This window comes from Dermochelys coriacea, chromosome 2 (assembly GCF_009764565.3).
Source record: "Dermochelys coriacea isolate rDerCor1 chromosome 2, rDerCor1.pri.v4, whole genome shotgun sequence".
In the NCBI taxonomy this organism is placed as follows: Eukaryota; Metazoa; Chordata; order Testudines; family Dermochelyidae; genus Dermochelys; species Dermochelys coriacea.
The window spans coordinates 171,837,209-171,862,573 of NC_050069.1; the positions used below are offsets into that span (position 1 = coordinate 171,837,209).

General features: G+C 42.1%; 1 protein-coding gene across 1 annotated transcript; it reads left to right on the plus strand.

The window, feature by feature from the left end:
* The first annotated feature begins 289 nt into the window (after nucleotides 1-289).
* PDIA4 (protein disulfide isomerase family A member 4) lies at nucleotides 290-23,955 on the plus strand. The gene is made up of 10 exons (XM_038390779.2): nucleotides 290-876; nucleotides 10,991-11,153; nucleotides 14,286-14,491; nucleotides 15,376-15,514; nucleotides 16,886-17,091; nucleotides 18,302-18,460; nucleotides 21,210-21,361; nucleotides 21,955-22,111; nucleotides 22,201-22,434; nucleotides 23,286-23,955. Exons 1-10 carry the CDS (start codon nucleotides 777-779, stop codon nucleotides 23,699-23,701), a joined length of 1,932 nt encoding a protein of 643 aa, XP_038246707.1. The 5' UTR covers nucleotides 290-776; the 3' UTR covers nucleotides 23,702-23,955.
* Nucleotides 23,956-25,365: the final 1,410 nt, after the last annotated feature.

Sequence of the window (25,365 nt, forward strand, 5' to 3'; positions counted from 1 at the left end):
TTGGGGTAGAGAGAGAGATTGAAAGCAGGCCCCAGGGCCAGAAAGCAGACACTTGACAATTGCAAGATTAAGCTGCAGCCCAGAGCTAATCGGTGCAGCCTGACCCCCTGGCTTTAGCGTCAGGCACCAGGGAAGCGCCCGGGTTTTTCCAGCTGCTTGTGGTTCCTCCCTCCCCTACGTGTGAGGAGCAAAGATTGTGTCGTGCGCGTTTCAGAGTCAGGTGTACAGCAGCCAAGCTCCCTGCGAGCCTGGGCCTGCCCTTGGCCCTAGCAGCTCCCGCCTGAGGACGCAGCTCCCCAGCGGCCTCCAAGGTGCCCCCTGCCCAGCTGCAGCAGCCACGCGCTCCGCTCTCGCAAGCCCCACGTGGCGCGCCCTCACGGGCCGCTCGCCGCCAGCGCGCGCCTCGCCCCGCCCCCTTTATTGCCTCCCGCCGTGACCTACCCGCCAATCCCAACGCGAGAAGTGGCCCCTCGGCGCAGGCAAGCCCCCCGGCCCCGCCCCCTCCCTCTCCCTCCCTCCTCCTCCCGCCCCCTCCTCTCCTTTGTCCCCAGCCCTCCCGCTGCAGGAGCGTTGCCGCTGGAACTAGTGGCAGCTGCTGATTGGTGATGCCCCCGGCAGCCAATGGGAGGGAGGCACCTCAGAGCGGGCGGGCGCGGAGGGTGGGCCCAGCCCCCTGAGAGGAAGAGAAAGAAGGGGGCGGCGAGGAAAGGGCGAGGCGCAGAGCAAGGCCGGTGGCGGAAGGTGTCGTTTTCAGGGCATCGCTAGGGCCCGCAAGGATGAATGCGAGTCAGGTCTGCCTGTTGGTGCTTCTCCTGGGGCTGGCTCAGCTTGCTCTCTTAGCACGATGCCAAGCAGAAGAGCAACAGCCTGGTGGAGGTGAGTCCTGCTGTCGTCGAGGCGAGCTGGTTGGTCTCCGGTCTGAAAATGAAACGGGCTTGTGCTAGAAGGCTGTGGACTGTACAGCTCAAGGGAGGAGGGCTTTGTAAAGGGGTGACTACAAAATCTGCGGGGCCCTGGGCGGGTACTGGTACGCAGGAGCTCCAGGTCTCCCTGCGGAACGAGAAGGAAAAGATTAAAACGCGGGGAGGGCGAGGGAAGCGAGGGCTGGTCGGTAAGCAATTAAAAGAATTCGAGGATGTGTGAAACGTAACATGTTAAATAATGATATGAGAAAATAAGGGCAGTTGGCGGCTCACAGGGGTTAAAGTGTAAAAAAAAAAAGAGCCAAAATCTCTGGAAATTGGAGGTGGCAGTTGTAATCCTAAAGCCCTGAGGTTAAATAAGGAAAATGCTTGCCAGAGTATCTAAAGACTATTGACAGGTTTCAGAGTAGCAGCCGTGTTAGTCTGTATTTGCAAAAAGAAAAGGAGTACCCGTGGCACCTTAGAGACTAACTTAGTCTCTAAGAAAAGGAGTACCCGTGGCACCTTTAGAGACTAACCAATTTATTAGATGCATCCGATGAAGTGAGCTGTAGCTCACGAAAGCTTATGCTCTAATACATTTGTTAGTCTCTAAGGTGCCACAAGTCCTCCTTTTCTTTTTGCGAATACAGACTAACACGGCTGCTGCTCTGAATCCTTTTCTAAAGACTATTGATCTGCTAAGTAGATAAAATTGCCACATCCCTTACAATATTTATGAAACTCATGGATTGCTTTTGACCAGCTAGCTTGTGTCCTGTTCTTATTTGCATTGCAGAAACCCAAAGACTGACTATTCTCTTTTTGTGCAAATATTTTATGCTTTGTTTTGCTTTCTTTATAGATAGGTATTCTGGAACTCATTGCGTTGGGTCATTCGCATTGAAAGTGAAAACTCTCTATTATAAGGTTAGAAATTCCAAGGGACAAATTAATCTCAATTCAGAGGGTCAGCATGAGGCCTGTACACTTACTAAAGAGCCAATCCCACAATTAGAATGCACATGGGTGCAGTGCACATTGATTTTAATAGCAGTACAAGGGGTGTGTCTGTGCACAGTCACTTGTAGGCTCAGGGCCTGAGAGCTTTGAGGGATAACACCTTAGGTGAATACTCTGTGATAGGATGAATTTCATTTCTAAGACGTATTCCCGCAAACATGTTTGTGAGTAAAACCTGTTTGCAGGATTGCGTCCTGAGGGAGCGATGCAAAGTAAACATGGTTTTAAAATAAGCCTGAAGTTATCTTATAACTTCTATATCTTTAATCTTATTTTGCTGGAGGAAAAAATATATTTTTCAGTCTTTTTATGTTTCTGTAACTAGAACTAACTATTGCACTTGACCTTATGAAGCAAATAAATGGCCTGGAAAACAGCTCCAAATTGAAATGTTAACATTAACTGGATAATGCCATGAAATAACTGTTTTTATATGTGAAGAACTTCTTGCTTCTTAATACATAATCACTACTTAAATTACTGTTGGTGGTGATTAAATTGTACTCTCCTAAACGCACACATTTATTTTCCAATGGTGAACTTGAAATGAATCTAAACCTCTAATAAATTCATAGAATAGAATATAGAATATCAGGGTTGGAAGGGACCTCAGGAGGTCGTCTAGTCCAACCCCCTGCTCAAAGCAGGACCAATCCCCAATGTTTGCCCTGGATCCCTAAATGGCCCCCTCAAGGATTGAACTCACAACCCTGTGTTTAGCAGGCCAATGCTCAAGCCACTGAGCTATCCCACCCCCCCCAAGTAGTGATGGTGGTTAGCCTAATGCAACTTATCTAAAAATTATTACCTTCCAAGTTAAGAAACTACCATCTTAAAAAGAGGGAGCTTTTATAGGAGGTAGAAAAGAATTAACTTCATGAAGTTGTGTGAAACAATCTCTAGGGGTCTTTTTCTCCCTAAATCTTCTCTTGGGCTGTATAATGACAGACCTCAAAGCCTAATTTGATTTAATAAAAATCACAATTTTCTAACTCTGGTGGTTGCTTTCTTCAGTGTTTTACTATTTGTATGGGGCTTCTACTTGTCCTAGGCTACGAAAATCATTACTTTGACTTGCAGTTCATTCTTCCTGTCTCCTCCTGCACAGTATAAAATGAAGAGCTAGCGTCCTTTAGTATTAACTGTCTCCTTTCACATTAAAAATAGCAAGCCTTTCAGGATTAAAAGGAACACTGAAGAAATACTGAGGATATTTACAAGCTCTATAATCTGAGGTGGCTCTTATTTCAAATAATATTCTGTTGCATTTTTGTTTTGCTGAATCTTAAGTGTCTGTATCATCCATGCATGTTTCCTCACTTCCAAAATTAGATGAGACAAAGCTGCTTTGCATTAGAAATAATTTATAGTCTAGATTGGACTGAGGACATGATATAAAATGGTGAGGGTTCAATTTTTTAGAAACCTTATTCACACGCAAATTAAAATAATAATCTTGTTTGTCTTCCAAAATGTTAGGCACTGTATGTAGTTTTCTCGGAGCAGAGATTCTGAGAGAATCACTTGGATCCCAATCTTGCAAATACTTGCTCAGCTGAATAGTTCCATTGAACTTAATGAAAGTACTTGTGTGAAAAATTACTCACCTGCAAAAACATTTACAGGATATGGGCCTTGGGGGCAACACAACTATTAAGGTTCTCCAGCTTTGCTATATGAGGATCAGGAGAACTTTACTGTGGGAGGGTATATTCTACTCTCTCTGTTTTACTGCTGCTTTTGAATCAGCAATCAGGAGATACCTTTACTCTTCCTTAAGAAGCTTCTTTAGTATGACACTGTCCATGCTGCTTGGCTGCTCACCTGAACACTTGCTTTGGTTAGCTTTCAGATTACAGCTGTCCTAGAGTTTATTTCCCTGTTACCTGCAGAGTATTTGCTCACAAACATCTCAGGATGATATCCTGGTCCCATTGAAGTTAGTGGGAGCTTTGCCATTATCTTCAATGGGGCCAGAATTTTGCCCTCCATCCGCAGATGACTGGTGCACAAAGTACAGTACCACACTGCCAATATCGAAGACTTTTATATGTAAACTGGAAGTTTATTTTCCTCTGATATGCATTAGTTTAATAATAATCCATTGCATATCCATAATACCCTTCATCTGTGGACCACAAAGTATTTTACAGTTCTTAATTCTCTCAAAACTCCTGTGAGATAAGTAAGAGAGATATTTTCAAACCACTACTTTCACCACTGAAATGCAGACACCTGTCTAGGGATACAGCAGTTAAGTAATGTTACTCTGCATTAACTAAGTTTGTATAGGCAGTGAAGAAGAAGAATACTAAATATAGTTTAAGTTGCGGGGGACCAGAGGGGTAGTTTGGCTATGACATTTCCTGACGTGAGCTTCTGCTTGAACACATTCGTTAATATTCTTACAGGTGGATTTATCAAGCTTGGTATTGTGACCAAGTGTCTGGGAGTCATAACCACCCTGTCCTTCCTAAGCTGTTAAATGGGAGGGTGGATCCAGTATGGAAGAGGGAGCACAGGTATAGAAAAGGTTGTGAATGACTTACTGGTTTTATTAAAAGTGCCATAGGCTCTATAATGATTATAAGTTAGCAGGTCCTTGATTTTTTGCATCACATTAGAAGAACATCTAACCCAGGGGTGGGCAAACTACGGCCCACGGGCCAGATCCGGCCCCTCATGGCTTTGGATCCGGCTGGCAGGATTGCCACCCCCATGGCGCCACAGGTCCCGCACTGCTCCTGGAAGCGACCGGCACCATGTCCCTGCAGCCCCTGGAGGGGTGTGGGGGCAGAGAGTTCTGTGCACGCCCTCACCTGTGGGTACCACACCAGAAGCTCCCATTGGTCGCGGATCCCCGTTCCTGGCCAATGGGAGCTTCGGGTGTGAAACCCACAGGCAACGGTAGTGCACGGAGCCCTCTGCCCCTTCCCACACCTCCCTACCCCCAGGGGCTGCAGGGATGTGGTGCCGGCCACTTCCGGGAGTGGTGCGGGGTCAGGACAGGCAGGGAGCCTGCCTTTGTGGCGCGGTGCCACTGCCATCCCGGAACCGCTCCAGGTAAGCGGCACCAGGCCAGAGCCCACACCCTGAACCCTTCCTGCCCTGAGCCCCCTGCTGCATCCCGCACCCCTCCTGCATCTGTGCCCTGAACACCCTCCTGCACGCCGCACTCCCTCCTGCACCCCAACGCCCTGTCCTGAGCCCTGTTGTACACCCTGCACCCCTCCTCCGCCACAACCCCTTGCCCCAAGCCCCTTTCTGCACAGTGCACCCCCTCCCACACCCTGCATTCCCCTCCCCCCTCCCCCCCTGCATACCAACCCCGCCATACATTCATGGCCCTGCATGCAGTTTTCCCACCCAGATGTGGCCCTCAGGCCAAAAAGTTTGCTCACCCCTGTTCTAGCACGAGCATCTGAACTAGAACATACTACATGATAACTAAGGCTAAATTTTTGTCATGGATATTTTTAGTAAAAGTCAGGGACAGGTCACAGGAAATAAACAAAAAATCACAGCATACTGTGACCTGTCCTTGACTTTCACTAAAAATATCCCTGACAAAAGGGCTGGTGGGCTCAGTACACACTGCTCCTGAGGCTTCTGGGTCCCCCACCTATGCAGTGCGTAGGAGCTCCGGGGTCATGCTGCCCCTGGGGCTGGGCTGCTGCGGGATCCCCTCGCCCCAGGCAGCTGGTAGCTGCAGAGTCCCCCAGCAGCTGGGCAGAGGTGGGGGGTCTGCTGGCCCCCTGCCGCGGCTGGGCAGCTGCACGGGGTCCGCCTGCTGCAGTGGCAGAAAATGTCACAGAGGTCAGCTTCCGAGACCTTTGTGACATAATCATAGCGTTAATTAAAACGAAAGAATCCTCCACAGGTGAATAAGTTTCTGGGAGATATTTTGTCTTTGTTCTAACATTGAGTGTCCTTCCCTTTCCTATGCATATTTCTTTTGGGGCTGGGCCCAAGCTCAAAGTTCAGATTTGAATCCAAGACTGAACTGCCTCAGAGTTCAATGAAGTCTGGTTCAGATTCAGGATCTTAGCAATGGAGCCAGCTGTGAAATTTGCATCTACATCCAAAAATCTTCTGTATTTGGATCCAGGGTTTTGTTGTGGGACCATATGTAACGTTAAAAAAACAAAACACTAAATCCTAAATAGGCCGTTCTTCTGATAACTGCTTAATAATGATAATATGCAAACATCTGTGTGATTCAGAAATATGCATGAAGATCATCCAAGATGCACCCAGAGCTTGGGATGAATGTTCTGATACATTTCTTAAGACCTATGGTAGGGTTGAAGCAACAAGTTTATTTTCTTGAAATTCCGTCTTCTGTGTGCTCAGTTCCCACTGAAGTGATCAGAAGTTACTCATATTTATCAGAAGATAGAGTTTAACCCTCAATAATGACTTGTTGAATTTGCTGGTCACTTTGTGTGACTGTTTATGTGAGGTTTTATTTTTAAACATTTGTTGTTTAACTGCCTCATCAATTTCTTTTGCAGGAAGCTTAAAGAAGAACATAGACTTAAACTTGATTATAGCTATTTCTCTTTTTCCTTCCACACAGACCTCTGTCTTTATATGCAAATATTTATTGCTGCTTCTGCAATTTCAGCTGTAGTCTCTCAACAGGCTAGCCTCATTCTGTAACTGTCAGGGCACCTGACTCTTAAAAATTTAAATCTCTAACTTAAAGTTTCATCTGCTGGGTTGTGTGTGCAGGGGTTGTTTTTGCATCACATCTTTAGCTGGTCTTACCCTTCTGAAACTGACAGCAGACTTGAAGGTAGACAGTCAGTGTCACTCTAAAAAGCAATGACACCAGTGAAACTAGAGTCAAAAGTGGATAAACTCTACTACCAGCAAATTATAAATCGGTGCTTGAAAGTGCAAGAGGTGGATTAATTTAAATCAGTGATTTCTTTTTAATCAGCTTTTCCTTTTGTACTTCAGCTATTTTATAAAGAAAGGTGCATTCTTATTGGTTGATATTACCATTAAAAATGTTGATTACAACTAAACAGAGCCTTTACATTAGATTTAGTACATCTTTTTGCTACCTAGGAGGGTACACTGACTTAAGCAACTATATAGCTTAATATTTTCAGATTCTTAATTGTACATTTTAGTATGTTAGAAGAAGGTGTATGATATATTGCTTATTTATTGGATAATTAACTTTATCTTGATTTGTGTCCAGCTGCAGTAGGATGGTAACTAGAATTAAATTAAACACATAAAACAGCATAAACAATTTATTTTTATTAAAACATTAAACATTTTGAATACATAAACTTCTCTTATCAAAACATGTTTCACATATACAACTAAATGATTTATTAAACTGAGAAATTAACTGTAGTCAGTGAATTAAACTGATTATTTCAGGTCAGTCTGGGAAAATTTTCAAATATGCCCTTGCCTAAGTGAAAGTAACTGGTATATAAATTCTTACTTGCCTAAGTCTCTTAAAAATGAGTCTCCTAAGTTACATAGGCTGGTCTATTGTGCCATATTTATAAAGCCTGACCTCAAAAGTTAGATGTTTATATAGAAAAGAAGTCTTGAACTCAACGTTTTTTATAGAAGCTCATGGGTTCAGCATATTTATTTTTATTTAAATATTTTAAGAGAGATAATAAGTTAGACCTTAACATATTTTGTATTAAATTCAGATTTCATTTTAAACAGGTTTATTTAAAAAGAAACTTTATTATAATTTAAATATCAAAATCAAAAGAAAATCTGATGGGGGGGAGGGTCATTTTTTTTATCCACCCTGGATATTATGCTTTTTGTGTTTCTGACAGTGAAGTAAAAGGGGCAAGGGAATGAAGTAGTGTAATATTACTGTCAGCAGTGTAGAATGATCTATGTGGCCTATCAAGGAGTTCTTCTGTAGAAAGCTATGAAGTGTTTTAAGGATACTGAGGTCATTACAGAAGCTGCAGTAAAATTAGACCTCCATTTAATAAACTAGTAGAACTAGGCCTGGACTCCTTATGTTCTTACTCATGCAAAACTTCCATGGTCTTGTGAGTACATTTGTGGAGGCAATATTAATTCTGACATTTAACTTTGAATGCTTGACTTTGCAACCTAAAGGGTGATAGGTGGGTGGGTGTAAGTAAGTAATGGTACACAGCAGGGTCCAGTGGTTAGTGACAAGGCTAGGAGTCCTGAACTGACTTCCCATTTCTGCCGCAGAATTTCATTGTGACCTGAAAATCAAGTCTTGAGTGACTTGCTTCAAAAATGATGAGCACCCTCAATGCCTATGGAGACCTGATTTCATAAACTTGTTGCTCACTTGCAGCTCTGTTTACAAGTTTACTGGAAACTCTGGGTGCTAAGCAGCTCTAAAAATCCAGTCTTTTGCGCCTCTCTCTCTGTTTCCCTATCTATAAAATGGATATAGTAATACTTTCTAACTCCCAGGAATGCTTTGAGATTTTTTTCATGTTTAAGTGCTTTGGGATCTGTGTGGGGAAATGCTTTGAAAATACAAAGTAATAACATACGTTTTTCAAATGCATTGACCAATTTTAAATCAGTGTTTGCAGTTGCCGCTTGAGAGCAGGTGAAACAGTAGCAGTGTTGATTAAAGAAACTTAATCTGTATCCAGATGTCTGTTACTCTATGATAGATAACCTCTGCAAGCCTTCTGGCTCCTTCAAGCACTCATTTCATCAGAAGCTGTGGTATCAGATACCTTTTAAAGCTGAATGTTAATTAAAAGTAACACACACACACACACACCTAAAATACAAATGTTTCTGGGGCTGAAGGGGAGTTAAAAACAGGAGAAACTTACTGAGCGATGCCACTCTCCCTGCACGAAAACTTACTTCCTGTGGCCCTAGAAGCTACTGCTCTCTGGTCCAGTTATGCTTTCAGTTACACGGCTGAAAATCCAAGTAACTCCAGAGTACTTCATTGGAGATCAGTGGACTTACACCAGCATAACTGAGAAAAGAATATAGTCCATCATTATTCCCACTCCCTTGCCCGTTAGCCATCATGTGTTCCTTTAATCCTGGATGCACAAACTCTAGATGCAGCCAGAACATTTTCCCAATTGGGAATCCTGCCTGGAACAGATAAGTTTGGCTAGGCACTTACATGCTTTCTTGTCTTACTATGTGCCAGTCTGTTTATTCACAAACTGACTGGACATTCACCACTACATGGGTGAGGAAATTAATAATCCTTTTAATAGTGGGGCTCTGCAATGGCAATACTTTTTCCTGCAGCTAATAAGAGCTTTGGCTTTGTTATTGCCTGTTCTATTAAATGAACTCACCGAAAGTTCTTTAATAAGGCTTACTCTTTTTTTTTTTTTTTTTTTTTTTTTTTTTTTTTTTTTTTTTTGAATGATATCAGTGTTATCTGTTGCTGGTGTGGTTTGATCCCTCAAGTGGCTTCTTAACAAGAGAGGGGGCATCCTAATTCCAAACCAAGAATGAACATGGCAGTGGAAATAACATACACAAACGAAAGCTAGGACAACCTTCACCCAGGATTGACTGGCTGCTTTCTTCTCTCTCTCCCTCTCGTCCCTCCACTCACTAAATAGTCCTAAAATCTACAGATATTAAGTTCTACAGCCTCATTGTTGCCTCCTAAAACAAAACATTTAAACATGGGGGAAATGCTTCAGATACATTCACTCTTAAAATAGCACTCTGAATAAACACTGAGTAGTAAAATGATGAAAGCTATAATGTTGTAGCTGGTATATTGCCCATTTATCCTGAAGCTGGCAACAGCATAATCAGTAGGTCAAATTCTACCTCAGTATAAATCCAAGCAAACACCTTAATTTCAGTATATATCCAGAGCGGTGATCTGAGTTAGTCTCTTGCTGTCTTCTATCATTAAACGGTCAGGTAATTCAAGCTCTTTGTTTATTCAGTTTTGTCTATATTATCACATGGAATTTTACTACATCTAGGACGTCTAAGGAGACTCCACATGGATGCAGGGGTTTGCACTAGAGCAGGGGTTGGCAACCTTTCAGAAGTCATGTGCCGAGTCTTCATTTATTCACTCTAATTAAAGGTTTCGTGTGCCAGTAATACATTTTAACATTTTTAGGTCTCTTTCTATAAGTCTATAATATATAACTAAACTATTGTTGTATGTAAAGTAAATAAGGTTTTTAAAATGTTTAAGAAACTTCATTTAAAATTAAATTTAAAATGCAGAGCCCCTCAACCAGTGGCCAGGACCCAGGCAGTGTGAGTGCCACCGAAAATCTGCTCGCGTGCTGCCTTTGGCACACGTGCCATAGGTTGCCTACCCCTGCACTAGAGGATCCCAATGCAGGTGCAAGGCCATAATGGGTACAACACATAGAAAGTCTTTGAAACCATTTTATCTAGATAAAATTTGCAAGGTGGTGTTTGTTTGTTTTTTTTTAATGTAATAAAAATCTTATTGTGGATTGAACAATCTCCTGAACTGAGAACCAGATTAGTAAAATTTCAGTGAGTAAATGCAAGAATAAAATCAGTTTCCCATACTTTGGGAAAAAAATTAAATGAAAACAATTGCATACTCACCCACCACGACCTCGCTATGTGGTATTAAAGACTTTAGATCCTAATTTATACATCTTCCATGCCTCTCCCTACCTGGCTAGTTCTTTGTGTCTTCCCCCCTGCCCCTCCCCAAGGAGGCATGCCCCACAGTTTGGGAAATACTGATGTAAATATTCATAATGTCCTTTCTTTTCTCATTTTATATGCTTTGAGCAGAAGATAAGTTGTATTGATATTTTAAAGTGTCATCCTCCTTGGCATCTGAATTAGTATCTATTAAAATGCCTAGGACACCACACTTCAGAGCTATTTTTCAGGCGCTCTGCAAACTCTGGCAGTCATAGCTGCATCGGTTACACTCTGATCATATTCTGCAAAGTGTTTAATTTTGTTTTTTACTTTTAAAAAAATATAATTTTTAAACTGGCAGTGTTGCTTTATCACTAAACTTGAAACAACCTAACATGCACTGGTTTCAAACCCCCCCCCCCCCACACACACTTTTCTAGAATCTGTTACAAAAGAGGAGGAGGAGGAGGATGAAGATGACGACGATGAGGATGATGATTCTGAAGTTAAAGAAGAAAATGGTGTTTTAGTTCTGAATGATGCAAACTTCGATACCTTTATTACAGACAAAGACACCGTGCTGTTGGAGTTCTATGCACCATGGTAGGTTTCAAACTTGCAGCATTTTTATAACCTTCTATCCCAAATGGATATGTCTATGGGGTTCGAACCTTCCATTGAATACTTTCCTCAGGAGTCAGTCAAATTTCTTTTAGTGTACAGATTTCAGCTGGGTTTGTGTGATGCATGTATGGCTTTCAGTGGACAGATTTGTCACTTGCAGTTTAATAGCATGCAGATCTACATAGCTAAAATCACAGAGCTCTAGATTGTGCCAGTTAGACAGAACCTAGAATAAGGTGTGACGTAGAGCAGCATGATTGCAGGGGGAACACTGGGAGGCATTCTACCCTGGGAGGTAGAACTCTTCCCCAGCATAGTCTAGGAATATGCCTGCAACTGCACCTATGTATGAACTGCAGCCTGTTTCTTCTGACTGCTGGTCACGCTGTAGGCAGACATGGTTCTAGCCGCTTGGGGCAGTGTGTGGCCCTGGGGGAGTAGAGACAGAGCTGCTCTGACCACAGGTGTTGCAATTGTGCCTGCCTCTTATGCAGGTCATGTGGGAGAATAAGGAAGGAGAAGGCCCCTTGCATCTTCCCCACTGCACACACAGGTAAGGTCTGGGCAGAATTCAGCCCAGCGTCAGAAAAGGGCTAGGAGTTCTCAGGACTGAATTGGGAGGCAAAAGGAGCTTCAGATTACCTTAGTATATAGTTGCCTATATTCCAAAGACATGCAGGGGTTCCCCACTGTGAGTAGGTGCAGCCTGACTTTGCTTCCCTTGGTACTCCATGGCCCTGAGAAGCAGAAAGTAGCCATAATACAGTGCACTCTGGCCAGCCTTTGATCATCTCCCTCCATTGGGGACTGGGAGCAGGACTAAGACACTAGTGATTCTCTGGTTGGGGAGTTCCTTGTTCATGGGTATTATCATGAGGCTATTTCTGCCCACTTTAAGGCGACTTGACATTGGTGGAACAGTGTAATAGGGATATGGTATAACTAAAAATTGGCCCCCTTAAGGTTGGCATTTTTAACAGTATTTTGCTGTACATCTCAGTAGTCTAATTCTGCAGATACTCAATTTACATTGGTGTAACTCCTCTGAGTTACCTTGGATTTATATTGATACAACTGGAAACAGAATTTAGGCCAGTATATTTAATCTAGTGCATTTTACACCACAAACAGATATATGCTAAAGGAAAACATGGAAACAGAAACCGTTTGTTAGGACAATGCTGCAGGAATCTTTTGTGTTGCCTGACTGTGGTTTTTATTTTTTAAACTGTAATGTAACAATGTATTAACATAAAAGCAGCCAAGAGAATTAAATGCAAAACGCTTTATTTTGAGTGAGAAAGATGATCTCTTCTTAGTGTTAAAGTTGAAAATTTGGTCCCAGTTAGCATTTAGATGAACCTATCTAGCTTTTTATATTTGCATAGAATCAGGAAGAGATGAATTCCCACCTTTGTAGCTGGAATCTGCCTGCATATTTTTTTTGTAGGGCATAGTTACGTATGTTTTGATGGCCATATCTTTGTAATGCACAAAGATGGAAACGCTTTCTTCTTTTTACTTTTTTCACCTGGCCTCGATGCTAAACAAAACTGATTTAAGATTTTCCTATGGAAATAAGACTAACTCTCTCTCTATCATGCAGGCTGTCCCAGCAGCCCCAGCCCCTATATGGATTTCTAGGATGGCCAGACAGAGAGGGTGTGCAATGTTGTCAAAGGTGGATGGCACTCTGTTAGGCACCTTTTTATTTCTTCTTAGCTGCTGACTGAATGTGCTCCATAGTGGTCCCCCACAAACGCGTGCTCACACAGTTGTGTTTATTTCCCCCCCACAATCATTACCAATGACTTTAGCAAAAGACTTCGGTGGGGTCAGGATTTCACCCAAAGTCTTTAATGATGGTTACATCTGTGCCAGGATTCGCAGTCTGTTTCTGCTGTAGCCTTATTCAAATAGTGGTTACGGTTTTTATAATGGAGTTGTTTGGAGGTCGATAGGAGGTATTGGTTGCCTTTTAACTCAAAAATAACTGAATGGATCTTGCTTAAACTTTCTGAAACTCCTCTTCAGGCATGAACAACTTCAAATCAAAGCATGAGTGTTTCTTGATATTAAAAACAGAAGGCATAATGGAGACTATGGCTGAAGGTCAGAGTCTAGAGTACTTCCATGTAGCCAGCCATTCTTAATAATCTTACCATTCAAAAGTGCTTTACAATATCAGTTTAAATAATATTAATGTGGTTACTAGGTGGGCAAGTACAGCAATAATTTTGGACTCCCAGTATGACGGGTCTCATACTCCTATTTTGATCAGACCATTGATTCAACTAATGCTCACCACCCTTTCTGCTCTTGCTTCATACAAGAGCCATCCACAGACAACCTGATCACCGAACTTGACTGTTGCATTCTCTCTCCTGGTGGGCCCACACATGCACAGCAGTTTAAGAACTATTTGCTGTTTTGACTGTGGTTTTTGTTTTGTGTGGGTTTTTCCCCTGTCTTTGCTGCAACATTCTAAAACTACTTTGTGTGCAATATAGTTCATTTTTTGTCTCCTTATCCTTCTTCACCTGAAAAAATGTCACCTTTTCTGCACAAGCAACGGCTTGGATTAGCAACTCATGGAGTGGCCTGATCCCTTCCCATCTTACCAAGAGGCAACTCTCACTTCTCTTCCTTACCTCATCTCAACCCATTCATAAGTGACCCTGCAGATCATAAGGAGGATAAGCCCGCTCAAGATTCCTAGATTGTGACCAGGATAAAGAACTTGATATGAGTAAAATGCTGATGGGAAATTTTAGGGGTTTAGTCCTCTGGCTGGTATTAATGGAAATCCTACCTCTATACTATGGACGATTATAAATATATATGTAGAGCTTTCCTTTTTCCATAGTGAGGAGGGGCAGTGTTCTAAGTTTAACTATCTTATGGTAACCATTGTGACTGTAAGAACTGGAGAGATTATGTATAGAGGGGCAAACGTTACTAAAACAATACAGTTGGACACTCTTATCTATTCTAGATCTGAAATCATAGCAGGAAAAATAACACACTAATTCTGAGGTCCTCTTGTGGAATGCTCTGTTGAAATGCAGAGTAGCAAAATATACCTTCAAGTTCATGACTCTGATTTTACAGGTGTGGGCACTGCAAGCAGTTTGCTCCAGAATATGAAAAGATAGCCAAAACTCTGAAGGAAAATGACCCTCCCATTCCAGTTGCCAAAATAGATGCTACTGCAGCCACTGCTGTGGCAGGTCGTTTTGAAGTTAGCGGCTATCCAACCATCAAAATTCTGAAGAAGGGGCAGACAGTTGATTATGATGGATCCCGAACAGAAGATGGTAAGCAGTGTTCTCTCTGAGTTCAGTGTAATGAAGCGAATGGAGGGATGAAGTAGCACCTTACTACTTGTAAGTGGAGCTTTTTAAACACCCTGATCCATTTGTATGATCTGTTCCTGAGGGCACAGCACCTTCCTTTCAGTTGACTTTTAAATTGAGGAATGTTAAGGCCAAGGTGTGTGTGTGTGTGTTTTGTTTTTGTTTTTGTTTTGTTTTTTTTAAAGGGTATTTTGAACAGCTTCATGTTACACTATGACTTCACCAGGTATTGGGTGTCGCTGATACCCAAAGGATTCTCTCTCCCCTCTTCCCACTCCCCCCATTTACTAATGTACAGCAATTTGGCTGTTAAAGTGGTACTCTTTCATGCTGTGAGAGAGGCCTGTTAACAGTAGTATCAGTATTGGTATATTGGCAATGGCTGTGAAGCCGCTACTTATTTGAAACTTAAGGAGATGTTACTGTACTTCTGTCCACGCTGAGATAAAAGCTGGCTCTTCCAGAGCTGCCATTCCAAAATCTTCAATAAGAAAAGGAGACACTGAAATAACATGTTACAATGTACTGTATTTGCACTCTGTAAACCTGGAGGAGCATGAATTAAAATACTGATATTTTGTTTATTGTTTGCATTTCTACGTGGTCCATTAACAAAGAAGTAAGGTACAAAAGGAGCCCAAACAAGTAAGGGTATAACTAGGATTAGAATTCAGGAGTTCCTTAGTCGTAGCCATCTGCTCAATCCAAGATAATACTCTGTCACTGATGTCTCAAATTCTTGGTGATCTCAAATCTTCCTCTTAGACGGATGCTATAGCACTAGGAAAGATATAGATGGCATGGATATGCAAAATTATGAACTTGTGTATTCAATTGTCTTTCAGAAATTGTGGCTAAAGTTAGAGAGGTTTCAGATCCAAATTGGACCCCTCCTCCAGAAGCTACACTGGTGTTGACCAAAGATAACTTTGATGAAGAAGTGAATGATGCTGACATAATGCTGGTGGAGTTCTATGCCCCATGGTAAGACAGAATGCAAATTTCTCTTCTTTCACAGATGTGGAATGGCTGTAAAACTGGAAGGGAGAGGCAGCTGGGGATTCCCACTTGTCGAATTTAGTTTTCCTATAAACCTATCCCTTCTTAAAATGGCTTGCTTGCTTGACTGCATCCTTAGAATGGCATTCTGTTTTGAATGAGTTGTGTATTTAAATGGGAATACTCATAGATACTAAGGTCAGAAGGGACCATTATGATCATCTACTACGACCTCTTGCGCAATGCAGGCCACAGAATCTCACCCATTGCAAAAAACCTCTCACCTATATCTGAGCTATTGAAGTCCCCAAATCGTGGTTTAAAGACTTCAAGGAGCAGAGAATCCTCCAGCAAGTGACCCATGACCCATGCTACAGAGGAAGGCGAAAAACCTTCAGGGCCTCTTCCAATGTGCCCTGGAGGAAAATTCCTTCCTGACCCCAAATATGGTGATCAGCTAAACCCTGAGCATATGGGCAAGATTCACCAGCCAGATACCCAGGATAGAATTTTCTGTAGTAACTCAGATCCCACCCCATCTAACATCCCATCACAGGCCATTGGGCCTATTTACCATGAATATTTAAAGATCAATTAATTACCAAAATCATGTTATCCCATCATACCATCTCCTCCATAAACTTATCGAGTTTAATCTTAAAGCCAGATAGGTCTTTTGCCCCCACTGCTTCCCTTGGAAAGCTATTCCAAAACTTCACTCCTCTGATGGTTAGAAACCTTATACTGAACTTGATATTTTAAAGAGCTCTTCCTCATTGAAGTTGGGGGGAGCATTGGAGATAGTCCCATAGACCTGGGTATATTGCATAGTGTTTGACTCCACTATAGCATGATTCATTTCTGACTTTTATCACCCCATTACTCCAGTCCTGAGCTTCTGTTGAGGATAAAGTTAGCTGCTATTTGCTGGGGTTTGTGGTTTGTTTTGCGGGGTTTTTTCCTCCCCACAAGCTATGACAAAATCATGGGTCACTTTAAACTCAAAACTTAATCCATTGCTGAGATCTAGTTCTCAGCAGGTCAAAAGCTAGAGGAGTAACTCTCCGTGCAACTTATCCTCCCAAAGATGCACCATGTTTAATAGGCTGAGGGCATGTTGTGATGTGGTTAAAGCCAGGTCAGGTACAGCCTTCGTTAAGAAAGCACCTCTTTGAAGAGTCACCAGGGAAAAAATTAAGAATGTCTACATCCCTACTTACTTTCCATTCTGGAAATGTGAATTTACCCACTTCATATGCTTGGAAGATAAGAAGCCACATATTAAATATTGTTACTTACAAAATACACACACACACCCCCTGCTTTTTTTTTTTTTTTTCCCTTCTTCTTCTTTAGGTGTGGACATTGCAAAAGGCTCGCTCCAGAGTATGAGAAAGCTGCCCAGGAGCTCAGCAAACGCACACCCCCAATTCCTCTAGCTAAAGTGGATGCCATTGCTGAAACAGATCTCGCAAAGAAATTTGACGTCTCTGGGTATCCAACTCTGAAAATCTTCCGCAAGGGCAAGCCTTTTGATTACAATGGCCCACGAGAAAAATATGGTAACAGGTCTTAATATTTTGCGTTAGAATTGGGGGTGTGGGGCGGAAGGATGAACCACAAACACTTCGAAAAAGTCTTGTGTACATTCAGCTGTTGGTGTAGTTGGAGAGAGAGGGCATGGAAAACTGCATTCTCTCCTTTGCCTAGGCTAACAGGATTGACTGAATCTCGCAGAGCCCTAAGTCTTATTTCTAGGGCCCTACCAAATTCACGGCCAGGAAAAACGAGTCATGGACCATGAAATCTGGTCTGGCTCCATGAAATCTGTTCTTTTCTATGCTTTTACCCTATACTGTACAGATTTCATGGTGGAGACCAGCATTTCTCAAATTAGGGGGTCCTGACCCAAAAGGGAGTTGCGGGGCTGAGGGTCAGAAGGTTCTTTTAAGAGGGTCGCGGTATTGCCACCCTTGCTTCTGGGCGGCCTGAGAGTGGCGGCTGTTAGCCGGGCACCCAGCTCTGAAGGCAGCACCCACCACCAGCAGCGCAGAAGTAAAAGTAGCAGTACCACACACATCCCTACAATAACTTTGCGACCTTCCTACCAGAACTCCTTTTTGGGACAGGACCCCTACAATTACAACACCCTGAAATTTCAGATTGAAATAGCTGAAATCGTGAAATTTACGATTTTTTAAATCCTAGGACTATGACCAAAATGGACCATGAATTTGGTAGAGCCCTACTTATAGCACCTTTTCATATGGGAGACAACTCAAACCAGTTTACAAAAACAAGAAGTTAAATATAGGTGACAGAGCAATGCCAGTATGGGCAACCATTCCACTGCACTGATATGTGTCTCACTTAAGTGCTGACAGTGTTAAGTGCTGTTCTTAACCAGATTAAAACCCAGGAGGAATTAAAGTCAGCATTTTCAGCATTGTGTTTTGGATGCTCAGTTTCAAATAAATGGAGCTTGGATTTTCAGAAGAGCCAAATAATCGCAGCACCAATTTAATTTGGTAGAAGTAGCAGTTGCTCAGCTCTTCTGAGAAGCAGTCCTAAATAGAACACCTGAAATTAGAGGGTCTAAATCTTGATCATTTAGCATTTTTGTTGTTGGTTGGTGTTGCTGTAGTACATCTGTTTAGAAAGCTTGATCTCCAACTAAAATGCGGTTTTTACAAGATTGAAATTGCTACAGATGCACAATACCTGAACCTTGCTTTCAAGTAAATCTTCTGAATAACTTTGTTTTTGTCCCAGGTATTGTTGATTACATGATTGACCAGGCTGGCCCTCCATCCAAACAGATTCAGGCTACTAAACAGGTACAAGAATTTCTGAAGGATGGTGATGATGTCATAATCATTGGCATCTTTAATGGAGAGATGGACAAAGCCTACCAGCTGTATCAAGATGCTGGTAAACTATATTTTTCAAATACTAAGCTAAAAGCATTTCTGTGTTCTCCTATGGTCTGCCTAGCTGGGAGTGTTCACCTATTTCTGCTGAGTTTAATTTTTATTTTACCTTTTTACCTTTTCAGTTTACCTTTAATCCTTAGGAAACTAGCTAACATCTCAGGTAGAGGTCCTCTGAGGACTAGCTATTTTGTAATACTTTGGGACAACTCTGGGGTGCGTTGTGCCAGGAAGGAGGGAGGATTTAGGTCTGCTGGTAGCTTATGTATTCTCATACTCTTGAGAGAGACCAATCCTGACCTCTCTGCTCTCCTGCCTACCCTCCTGACATCCTGCTGCCTCCCTCCTGACTGTTCCAGATAACATTAGCCTCATGCTTCCTTGAGTAGGGAGCTAACAGGAAGAAGCCAGCTGTATGGCTGCAACAGGAGGTCAGGCCAGGTGTGGGAGAAGAACTGATGTAGAACCAGCAATACAAGTGTGTGGAGAGGCAAGGCTGGTAGCTGAGAGGCAGTTAATGAGTTGGGGTGTATGAGCACCGGGTGGGAGCAGTGGAGCGCAGAGGAAGCTCAAAGCCAGAGTGGTGGGAAGGATCTTCTTTTTCCGTCCCCTGAGGAAAATTAAGCTTGGAGAATAGGAGGCTCTACCTTGTTGGCTGGGAATGGGGGAGTATTGAGGATGGGTGTGCTTCTCTCCAGTCCCTCAGTGCAGATCATTGACAATCCAGTTACTCCTGCCCAGTACTCTGGGAGGAGTGCAGTGTTTAAATATACAAGAGGCCAAGCATTACTGCCTCCCTCCCTTTGGGGGAGGAAAGCTGGACACAGATCATTTGCATCAGTCAATGCCCCTCTTGGCATCCACCGAAGGGGGATAGAGAGCAGCAAGATATTCCCTCTTTCCTCTCCCAATGGCAAAGCATACTTGTTATCTCTTACTGCTCTGATCACCTGCAGGGCAGTATAGCTTCATGATTAATCTGGCCATTCCAACACAGCAAACTGTTGCACAGTCCCACATTTAGGAGAGAGCCAGAAACATTACTTTGAAAGGTGCATATTCCAAAATATATTAACATAAATATTATAAAGCAGCTATTTGAAGTTACTCAGGGTTTTGGAATACTAGAATAAATTTCAGAGGAGATAGATTGGTGGGCAGAGTTCAGGTGAGACACAGTCAAAGGTGCATGCTAAATTTGTCTCCAGATTCTCACCTGTTGGTGGAAATACAGTAATACCTGAGGCGGTATAAAATTCTACAAGTTTAGTCTCTAAGGTGCCACTACTTTCTAAATCTTGGGGCAAGCGGAGAATTTCTTTAAACTAGAGTTAAAGGATTTTAATATTTGGCTATGTCTACACTGCCCTGAAGTTTGGATTACCGGGTGGGGGGTGGAGGGCGGGGAACCAAAATGCTGTGTTGTAACTCTGAGGTCAGAAGGGACCATCATGATCATCTAGTCTGACCTCTTGCACATTGCAGGCCACAGAACCTCACCCACCCACTCCTGTAATAGGTCCCTAATCTCTGGTTGAGCTACTGAAGTCCTCCAGTCAAGGTTTAAAGACTTCAAGTTACAGAGAATTCACTATTTACACTAGTTTAGTTTAAACCTACTCTGGGTATGAAGTAAAAGTGTTATAAATATAAAGGGAAGGGTAACCACCTTTCTGTATACAGTGCTATAAAATCCCTCCTGGCCGGAGGCAACATCCTGTTACCTGTAAAGGGTTAAGAAGCTCAGCTAACCTGGCTGGCACCTGACCCAAAGGACCAATAAGGGGATAAGATACTTTCAAATCTTGGGGGGGGAGGGGGAGGCTTTTGTTTGTGCTCTTCGTTTGCGTGTGTGTTCTCTCTTGGGACTGAGAGAGGCCAGACAGAAATCCATCTTCTCCAACCCATCCTAATCCAAGTCTCCAATATTGCAACCAGTATAGGCAAGCCAGGCAAAGCGGATTAGTTTCTTTTGTTTTATGTGAATTTTCCCTGTGTTAAGAGGGAGATTTATTCCTGTTTTCTGTAACTTTAAGGTTTTGCCCAGAGCGGGATCCTCTGTTTTGAATCTGAATACCCTGTAAAGTATTTTCCATCCTGATTTTACAGAGGTGATTCTTTTACCTTTTACTTTAATTAAAATCCTTCTTTTAAGAACCTGACTGATTTTTCCATTGTTCCAAGATCCAGGGGTTTGGGTCTTTGATGATTTTATAACCAATTGGTTAGGATATTATGCTCAAGCCTCCCCAGGAAAGGGGGTGTCTAGGGCTTGGGGGCGTATTTTGGGGGAGATGTCTCCAAGTGGTTTCTTTCCCTGTTCTTTGTTTAAAACGCTTGGTGGTGGCAGCGTACTGTTCAAGGACAAGGCAAAGCTTGTACCTTGGGAAAGTTTTTTAACCTAAGCTGGTAAGAATAAGCTTGGGGGGGGTCTTTCATGCGGGTCCCCAACATCTGTACCCTAGAGTTCAGAGTGGGGAAGGAACCCTGACAACAATAGTTTACTTCATGCCCACAGCAGGCTTAAATTAAAAGGTTCCTAGTCTGCATTAATGTAATCCTGTTTGAAGAGGATCAAGTGAATGCAAACTAGGAACCTCTAAATTAGTGCCTGTAGCATCCACGCGGGGGAGTTACAGTGCAGCACTTTGGTACACACCTTAGTCCAAACTGAAAGGCTGTGTCAACAAGCCCTTGGGTGCAGTATCTTTTAGTTGCTAATTATTTTTTCCCCCACCTTAATTTCTCAGCTAATGGTTTAAGAGAAGATTACAAGTTTCACCACACCTTCAGCAGTGAGATTGCAAAATTCTTGAAAGTGACTCCTGGAAAACTGGTGGTCATGCAACCTGAAAAATTTCAGTCAAAACATGAGCCCAAAATGAATATTTTGGATCTTAAAGTGAGTAGTTTTCCAGGCTATTAGGAAAAATGAAGTCTGCTTGCTTGATTACAAGTATGTATGAAGACTCTGTTCATTCATATACATGAGCAGTTCATATCCTCAAATTGGAATTTAATAGTCCAGTAAATTTAGATATTTCCTTAAGATTATAAGGGCCTGATCCAAGCCCCACTGAAGCCAATGGGAATGTTTCCACGGACTTAAGTGGGCTTTGGATCAGACCCTAACTGTTTGGTTTGATTTTGATTTTAGTTACAGTGGGCCTGATTTGTCCTTGCTCTGGTTTTATGCTGGTGTGACTCCATTGAGTTCAGTGGAGTTACTCCTTCTCTCACTTACGCGAGTGAGAATGGAACCAGCTTTTTTTGCCCCCTAATGACTCTAATTGTGCCTTTTCCACCTCCAAAGACTTCATGAGGCCACACCAAAGGCATAAGCTACTTCTCCTGTTCAAGGACCTCAGAGATTTATTGTGCATGTTTTATATACAAAATACATCTGTATTATAATAGAAATGTAAAACTTGAACTTGTTTTTGTTTTTTTTGTTTTTTTTTTTTAACTAAGTGCAGCACTCTTTATTTTAAACAGGATTCTACTGATGGGTCTGAAATAAAGGATCACGTGGCAAAACATGCTTTGCCACTAGTTGGTCATCGCAAGACCTCCAATGATGCTAAGAGATATGTTAAGCGTCCTCTAGTGGTTGTCTATTATACTGTAGACTTTAGTTTTGATTATCGTGTTGGTGAGTTTAACTCTCGTGAGCATCCCCCAAAATAATTGCCTTTGGAGAAGAGAGAAATCGCTAATCCTTTTGTGTTCTGATGATTTCAGCTACCCAGTACTGGAGAAGCAAAGTCTTAGAGGTGGCCAAAGACTTCCCTGAATATACTTTTGCCATTTCTGATGAGGAGGATTATTCTTCTGAAATGAAGGATCTGGGGCTGATTGACAGTGGGGAAGATGTTAACGCTGCAATCCTGGATGAGGGTGGCAAGAAATATGCCATGGAACCAGAGGAGTTTGACTCTGATGTGCTCAAGGAATTCATTTTGGCTTTCAAAAAAGGTAAAACCTCCAAAACACAGGGTTGGTGATCTGTGGGGGTGGTGAAGGGACTGCACACATGGGGGCAGGTTGTGTTTTTGTTTTGGTGGTTGGGTATTTTTTGTCCTGTTCTTCCCCACCACAACCTTCCTCCTGGATCTGTTTCTGAGATCGTGGCCACAACATAAAGTTATACACGGCCTCAAAACATAACGCTGTGTTAGACAGGTGATAGCTATCTCTTTCCCCCTTATTGCATTTGTATCTCTTGGTTAACTTTCAGGTTTCAGAGTAGCAGCCGTGTTAGTCTGTATCCGCAAAAAAAGAAAAGGTGCCACAAGTATTCCTTTTCTTTTTTTGGTTAACTTTGTGTTGCTCAGACTACACAGTGGCATCTAGACAATTCTTGCTACATACTAACACACTGTCTGTCAGTCACTTGAAAGGGTTGGTACGCCCCAAATTTTCTTATTTGCTCATGAAATATGTATGTTCAAATGACAGCAGTCCTTTATTCATATTCATTGCTAGTATAATGAACCAGCATGTGTCTATTATTATGGTGATGGACACCAATATAAGAAAGCAGAAGATTTTTATCCAAGAAATGGATTTCACCTTCCGTATTCCACCAGCTTCTTGTATTAAAAATTAACTAGCTAACCCAGGTTTCAAACAGAGTAAATTTTATTCAGATGGTGAAGATCACATCTTCCCTTGTTTGAACTGGTGCAACTACACTCCTTGCTGGCCACCAATGGTTGAAATCAGGATTTATCCTCAGAATATTAAAGCCTCTCTCTGGAGGAGACTTAGTTCAGTCTAATGGTGGCCTCTTTTTTGTTGACTTCACTTTTTTGTTTCTTTTCTAGGAAAACTGAAACCTATTGTGAAATCCCAGCCAGTACCAAAAAATAACAAAGGGCCTGTGAAGATTGTGGTGGGTAAAACATTCGACACCATAGTAATGGATCCAAAGACTGATGTCCTAATAGAGTTCTATGCCCCCTGGTGTGGACACTGCAAGCAGCTGGAACCTGTGTACACTGAGCTGGGTAAAAAATACAAGAACCAGAAAAACCTAGTCATTGCCAAGATGGATGCTACTGCCAATGACATGACAGATGATCACTACAAAGTGGAAGGATTTCCCACCATCTATTTTGCTCCCAGCAACAACAAAAAGAACCCTATTAAATTTGAAGGCGGGAATAGAGACTTAGAGCATTTGAGTAAATTTGTAGAGGAACATGCAACAAAACTAACCAGGACAAAAGAAGAGCTTTAGATGAGATGAGGGTGGAGAAAGAATTGTTTGTACATTGTAGGTAAAGCAAGTTTACTCACAAAATTTGTTGAGGGAACAATTCTGCAGTTTGAGCAAAGGGGATTCTTGGGCAGAAAAAATATTGCAGTATCTGATTTTTGTATTACAAAAAAATCATTCTGGACACTGAACTTCTGTCCGACATGAACGTCTTTAGGCTAGTTATAATTTTGATCTTTGGAGGAAAAATACAGTCTTTATTTTTTGTGACTACCTTTTGAGCTTGATTATTTTTTTGATTACTGGGCAGTTTGTTTTTGGGTATTTTTTTTTAACTCTTTAAGATTTATCAAAAAAAAAAAATCTGCCAAACAGGCTTGTATCTGTCTCTTCGTGTTTGTTGGGGTTTTTATGTTCTTTTTCTATTTGAATTTGAACAGCAGTGTTTCATGTGGCTGTATCACTTTCTGTCTTCAAGGATGAGAAGGGAATTTTAAAATGGAGACAATTGTCTTATCAAGATCAGACTCAAACGACAAAGGTGCTAACTCAATATGATTCTACACCTGTCTGCTTTTGCTTTGTGGGTTATTCTAGGATTACAGTTCAAAAACATGAGGCTATATCTGTTTATCAGTGGCTTCCTCCCCCATCCTTCACTCCTTTTCTCCTGTATTGAATATACTCTTAAAAAGTGAAGTGTAATGCTTGAAGTAGGAATATATGACGACGTGTGTTGCTTAGTATTGTAGTGCAGTCTAGAGAGAGGATTTAATATTTTGAGAATAAACCCTAATTTCAACCTTTGGGGCCAGCAAGGAGTGTAGTTGCACCAGTTCAAACAAGGGAAGATGTGATCTTTACCAGCTGAAAAATCTTACCTCTGTTTGAAACATTGGCTGGCTAGCTAGTTAACTTTTAATACAACAAGCTAGTGGAATGTGGACAGTGAATCCATCTCCTTGATAAAATCTTCTTCTTTCTTATATTGGTGTTCATCACCATATAAATAGACACATACTGGTGGGTTTAAGCATTATAGGCTTTTGTTCATAGTGGTCTTTTAAAGAAAATGGACAGATTCCCTTTATGTAACAATGCACTCTTATAGGCCTACCTGCAGTGGGTTGCCACAGAACTAACTGCAGCTGCTGGGGACAGTTTTTCAGGTTCTCAGTCCTAAAAGTGCTCCTCAACTTTGCATGTGCAGCTTTAAAAAATAAATAAATCAGGACACACATCTAAAGTGCTCAGCATTCTTTGGAAAAACCAGGCTGCAGGTGTCTAATGTTAAACATCCAAATTATTTTAAAAAAACAAAACTTAAAAATCTGGCCTTAGTAATTTTTAGAAGGTGGCTCTTCTGGGAATACCACAGAGCTAATTAAGCCCCCCCCCCCCCCAAAAAAAAGTGGGGGAGGGCAAGGGGGCAGGTGTGTTGAAGCTCAAGAAGTATTTCTGTACTAGTGACCCTTCTTATTTGTGGTTCAAATGTTTGGGTGCCATGTAGACTCTTAAAAATCCATATAATCCACCCAGAAAACAGACCAGAGTTTAGTTAATGATTTGTTCAAAAGTTGGGCTGAAAAAGGGAAAGAGTGGTGGGAAGAGGAGGCTGGCCATACAGAGTCTTTGAGAGGTATAGGGGCTGGAGCACCCATGGGGGAAAATTAGTGGGTGCTTTG

Coding starts and splice junctions, on each gene's coding strand:
- PDIA4 (XM_038390779.2), top strand. CDS start 777: ATGAATGCGAGTCAGGTCTGCCTGTTGGTGCTTCTCCTGGGGCTGGCT. Junction 11,154..14,285: donor TTGGAGTTCTATGCACCATG/GTAGGTTTCAAA, acceptor CTGATTTTACAG/GTGTGGGCACTGCAAGCAGT. Junction 14,492..15,375: donor TGGATCCCGAACAGAAGATG/GTAAGCAGTGTT, acceptor ATTGTCTTTCAG/AAATTGTGGCTAAAGTTAGA.